This window comes from Helicoverpa zea, chromosome 26 (genome assembly GCF_022581195.2).
Source record: "Helicoverpa zea isolate HzStark_Cry1AcR chromosome 26, ilHelZeax1.1, whole genome shotgun sequence".
Classification (NCBI taxonomy): Eukaryota; Metazoa; Arthropoda; class Insecta; order Lepidoptera; family Noctuidae; genus Helicoverpa; species Helicoverpa zea.
In genome coordinates this window covers 657,830-663,898 of record NC_061477.1, presented here as the reverse complement: position 1 = coordinate 663,898, position 6,069 = coordinate 657,830, and the positions used below count along the sequence as shown (strand labels likewise).

At 44.8% G+C, this 6,069-nt stretch overlaps 1 protein-coding gene across 1 annotated transcript; it reads left to right on the top strand.

Moving 5' to 3' along the window:
* The first annotated feature begins 400 nt into the window (after positions 1 to 400).
* On the top strand, positions 401 to 5,136 carry LOC124642977. Its single transcript, XM_047181804.1, has 2 exons — positions 401 to 422; positions 804 to 5,136. Exon 2 carries the CDS (start codon positions 804 to 806, stop codon positions 4,353 to 4,355), a length of 3,552 nt encoding a protein of 1,183 aa, XP_047037760.1. The 5' UTR covers positions 401 to 422; the 3' UTR covers positions 4,356 to 5,136.
* Positions 5,137 to 6,069: the final 933 nt, after the last annotated feature.

Here is a 6,069-nt window from a genome sequence, read left to right as displayed (position 1 = left end):
GAATATTAAATTCGTCTATTATAGATAAAAAGTTACGATTCAACGAACCGGTATGGTAAGTACAACACTGCACCACAGAGCTAGCAAAATTATTAGAAAGTTTGACATTTTGCAAGTGTCAATTTAGTCTACGAGATTAAAAAACAGACTATAGTTAATATAATACCTTTTGTTTTTGTACAACTGCCTAACTACACACAATGCTTGTATTAACTCGAGACGTCAATTTTGCACGATGTCGCACAATCATATAGTGCGGTCTAGGAACCGCCCTAAATAGCGGATTTATAAGCGCATATTAAAGTATTGTACGGGTGCCATAATTAGTTCCGAGTAGGGCTGCCATGTCGAATTTCGCCAAACCCGGACAAACATGAAGATAACCCGGACATTGGCGTAAATCTCATGTTTTCCCTGAACGAGTACGATTAAACAAAATAATAATTTGTAATCCATTTACTATTAAAATTTACTTAAATTCAATGAGGTGCTTCCTTACATGAAAAGCGTCCGGGTTTTCCCCGGACACTTCTTGAAACCCCGCCCGGACGGCCTCCAAACGAGGGAAACCCGGACTGATGGCAGCCCTAGTTCCGAAGGATGTGAGCTAAAACCACGGACGAACCTAGTGTAAAACTACCTGGAAATACTATGTAGTTATATAATGAACTAAAGAAAATTGTTTAATGTTACCTTCCAAGGTCTACTCAAGTATTGTGAAGTCTTTTAATCTTCAGTTCGTAATTTTCAGACATCAATGCCAATATGAGCGCAACCCAATGAATTAACTTTAATGCTTACAGATGGCGCCACTTACACCAGTCACGTTGTCTGGCGACAACCTGGGCCAACGTCACCGACACCTCAACAGCTTAGTGCGCGAGGCTCATGAGAGCGGAGCCAAGTTCCCTGATGTGGAGGCTCTGCCCGAACTGTCTCCGCTCGACCGACTCTTCAAGATAGACCTCGCCGTCAAACTGCAACATGTGCACTACATAATACATAACCTGAAACACGACGACATGCTGTACGTGAGCAGAGCCCTGAGAGCGACCTGGCTAGTACACCACCAGGACATCATTAACCCCAAACACTTGGAACACGTTCTCTTCCCAGAGATGGTGGCGCCGGCGGTCACCAGAATGAAACACTGGCTCTACATCAACCTGCGAGAGCCAGCAATGTGCCAGCAGTTCTATCAGCACTACAAACCGGATTCCTTTGACTATGCCATAAAGTTCCTTAACCACTGCAACCAAGACTTCATACTGGAGGAGGTTCCCAACATACTGGCAAAGATATCCTGTCATTATTTGAAGGTACTGTGTGAGAAATGTCCTCGAGTTGCTAAAATATACTTTGATGCGTTGGCGACGGATGATGATGTGAAAGCGCGCTATCTCGCACAAGAGAAGGCCTACTACAACAGCGTGAAGTGCGTGCTGAAGTCGGACGCCGATGTGTTCCTCGACATCACGGAGAAGTATTTCAACATGAACAGCTTCAGTCGCCTCAGTCCATCGGCGACAGACTACATCGTGAGCTGTCACAAAGCTAGATTGTGGAACAAGTTGGAGCTGTATGCGGCGTATATCCTGCACATCCCGAGCCTCGCCGCTCGGCTCAGTGTCGAGGAGTGTCAGGCAGTAGTGCTGCAGCTCGCTCGGGCAAGCTACCTGCAGTATAGGTTTAGTTATAAGGCCGTGGAGCCGCTGATCAAGCGACTCAGTCCCGACAAGAGAGCCGCATTCAAGAAACGAGTGTTCGTGGAGAAGGATGTGGGAGAGTCTGTGCCGGACTGGCCGTATCCCACGCCGGAGCCCCCACCGCTGGTCGACTCTGATCCCAATGTCTTCGATGACGAAGACTTAAGGCCAGTCTGTAGAATGAACGATATGATGTTCCCAGAAGCACTACGAATGGGAATGTCAATGAAATGTGCTGCCTATGCATGCCGAGCAGAGTATGCTGAAGACTACGAATGTATAATACGAGTGAAAACCGATTTGGATCGCCTGTTCGATGAATTTCGTTTTAGTAGTTTTGATCGTACTTTGCATGAGTTAAGTCAGCGACTGGGTGCGACCGGTTCGGCAGACAGGCGGCGCGATATTTTCCTTGTGTTGGTCAGCAAAAGCGGAGGTCGTACTGATGCGGTGACGGCGCTGCTGCAGCTCGCCGTGCGTCACATCAATGAGCCGTCACACTCGCGCGCCTCTATACTGCGCAGTCTCGTGAAGCGCGCCAACGTGTGGCGTCTGCCTGCTGACGTCTGGCAACTTTTGCTGGAGTTCGGCCATGGTCTCGGATTCGACGGCGGACCTCCCGAAGCTGCGTGCCGTGAGGGGCTGCATGCCGTTGTGATTCGCCAATTACTAGCTGGCGAATGTAAACAAGCTGTCCGCGTCGCATTTTTGAACGACTTTTCCACGCTGACAGAATATTCCCTGAAGAAGGACGAACGAGAGCGTGTTACCGTCGGTCTTCAGAACATGTTAGCAGCTTCAGCTGCAGAAGCAGAACCAAAAGTAGCCGCAGAACGGCTCGGTCAGCTGCTAGATGTCTTGAAAACATACCGCGTTCGCGTGAAGTCCAATTCGCCAGTGGTGGAAGCAGTGGTAGCGTTAGCCAAGCGGGATGCGGACCTAGCGCGTCCATTACTAGAACGTCTTTATAACGCTCACATTGCGAGGCGCGAACTACTGCGACATAACATGGAGTTCAGACGAGACGAAGCAGCACTGGTGAACTCTCTGAGACATGATCCGTCTGCTCTCGAAGTGAAACAAGTTGTGGATATATTGTCGGATCGTAAGACTAGGTTCAATAAATTTGCCTCAAAACTAGTTGTATACTATGATCAGAAACATGACGTTACGGCGTTGCTCCGCATCGCATTAAAAGAGAAGATGATGAATGAAGATGGAAAAGAACAGAATATAACGTTGGCACGTGTGCTGGCAAGTATACTGGGAGCTAACTTGCAGGCGACAATACATGAGTGTGACGCTGAGGGCAAGGACCGTGTGAGGCTCGCGGCAGCGCTAAGGGCGTGCGCACACCGCGCCCGGCCTGCCATCAACTTGGCGGAGTGGGGCTGGCGCAAGGCTGGTGTGAAAGCTGTCGCGACGCTCGCGATGCGCTGTCGGGAAGCAGAGAGAGCCTCGCTAACTCGTGCGCTAGCGGCCGAGCGGCGCACGGTGAGAGTAGCCTTAGCGCTCAGCATGCGCTCTGCGGGCGGCGCAGTGCTCGACACTTTCGCGGCAGCAGTCAAGCTGCGGCCGGCAGTCGCGCTGCGAGTAGCGTTGCTGTACTTCCGACGCGCAGGAGCTGGCGCTGACTTCAGGGTGTGGGATACGGTCAAACCCCTGCTCTCCAGTATCGACCTGGCACCACGCGAGAGGCTCCGTCGATTACTTAGAAACACTGACTGGCTGCCTTCCTGTATCAAACCCGACTACTGCGTTACTTTATATTTTCCACTGAAGAAAGTATCTTATTCTGGCGCCGACCGAATACTCATTGAAATCGCTAAACTTCTCCCCGACAGCGGCGAGTCCGTCGAAAAGATATTGCTTGAGATGCTCGACAATACTGACACACATGTTCCGGCGGTACCCTTCCCTGGACTTTATATCAGGTACTTGATGCTCTCCAAGAGTGATGAGGACTTGGAAAAAAGATTCACGACGATAGGAAATAGATTATTAGAACAGTTGGAGGCTCTGCGTTGTAAAGGAAACAAGGGGATAGGTGAGGACTCCGATTTCAAGTACAGACTGGTTCAGATTTTTGAAAGCTTAAAATATAACGCCGCGTTCTTAAACACTGACTACCCATGTTGTTTGTCAGTCGTAGAGAGGATCTTAACCTGGATGAGGACATTCATGCCGAAACAGGAATACTTCGACAAGTACGTGCAGGTGCATCTGACAATGTTGTACTATAGAGCGGTGAGGCAGAGCATGAAACAGATGCCGGACGTGTTCGCTGATGCGAAGCGGAAGAAGTCGGAGGGCGTGGAGGCTGTGGGCTTCGTCCTCGGGAGGTACATAGTGAAGGAGGTGGCCCAGCTTGTGGAAACATACTTCGACTCCATAATAGAGCTGTATTCTGGTGCTCTGGCCAATTACTTGGATAATCAATTTAGGTTCGGTTATTCAAGGTCGAGGTTTAATGGGGCCGTTTTGAAGGGCATGTTGGCAGAGGGGAAGGACAGTCAGCGAAGAATTGTCGTCTACGTGCTGAGGAACTGTCAATACGATGTGGACAAAGAGATGACAAAAGAGATAAAAGAGCAGCTGAAGAACGATAAAGTTAATGAAATATTTGTGCAAGCTTTGATTGACGATTAGAGTTTTTCATTTTTTAATTCATACGTATTTAGGTCTTCAATTAGAACCACTGTTTTTTTTTTGTGCATCACGAGAGCTTATAAGTGTAACGTTAAATCTGCAAAACCTCAAGCGCCCCAGACGTTTTTTTAACGACTTCAAAAAAAGGAGGTTCTCAAGCGATCTGTTTTATTGGCTTTCGTAAGTCTGAAGAAAGCGTTTTGATTCAGTTTCCAAAATCCTCAGAAAAAAGATAATAAATATAAACAGACTGGGATTTTTATGAAGAAGTTTTGAAAGATTAGAAAGTAGTTTTAATTGATTCTGCATTATTTTCTGACCAAACTATTCATATACTGCGCATTAACTTTTCAAACTGCGTTAAAGTAAAACTTGTAGGTATTTAGATCGTACATGTGAAATGTGATATTATGAACATTACATTTGGTTTTGCTTAATCTTTGGCTTTTTAGTGATTAAAATATATTTTCAATCTTACAAATAAATAAAAGTACAAAAGATTTAATAGAAATTGCCTGCTACAGTATTAAAAAGGATGAGTTGTAATATTCGTAATTTGTTTCGAAACATACCTATCTTCCCCACTATTTTACAATATTTTTGTAAACAGTATTTGGTTCTTCTAAGAGATAATGTATATTTTGTTACTATTTATATTCAGTTGTTGACAACGTGAGATGAGGCGATATTGTTAACTTATATAAGTTAAAATATTGAGTAAACCTTTTTTTTCCTACTAACAACTGTTAACCACTTTTTTAATAAAAAAATTTTAACCAAACCTCCGGGGTATTTATTTTTAGCCCTATCTAAGTTATCTGTTTAATATAGTAGATTTTTTTTTTAATAATATAAAACAGCCTTTGGGATATTTACCTTATAATTTCCTCCATACTCTTCCCTGTTATACATTACCACCATCGAGATAGGAATGATTACCACTAGAGCCGCCTAGCGCTACCTGTCGGCCTCAAGCAAAAACATCAGTTTTAAACGAAAGCAGTGGCCGGCCGGCTTCAATAACAAAACGCGCGCACTGTACGCTGCACAATTTTTTTTTGACTACAATAACAATTATATTGAATTACCTATATGTCGGAGTCTGTCATTAGTACGGACACTAAACGTCACGCAAGCGCGCCCTCTGGTGGCGTTTCCGGTGAAACAACATTTTGGCGCGCTTGGCAGAGTAGTGGCGTCCGCGGAGCTCAGTCTTGGTCATAGATATAATATTAGTAAACAGGACTGCGCATATAAACCCAAAAAACGAGCCGAGTGAAACAGTTAGTACGGAGGCTGTCTGTCCCTTTCTAATAGGGTGACTATGAGATTAAGCTATGTGAGACAAATCCGAATTTGCTAAGATTATTAAACACAGATTAGTATTGAAGTTTTAACTTACGCAGTTTATGACCTTAAGATACTAATAAAGGCTTTTAATAATTAGCGGAAATTAGCAGTATAAAAGCAGGAAGATTCGAAGTAAAGACTGTTTTTTTTTGTATTTCTACTTCATATATAGACTGCTGAGCCATTTATGTCGCCTTTCTTCATTTTTTGGGAAGCTATAACAATAGTACAACAGTTTTAAAATCCATCACCCATATTTTGACTCGTTACAAGAATTTATGGGCACCCTAGTTGTTTGGTTTACGAAAATGTTATTATTAGCTAACCTGTGGAACGATATATTGCAACCACCATAGGATTCACT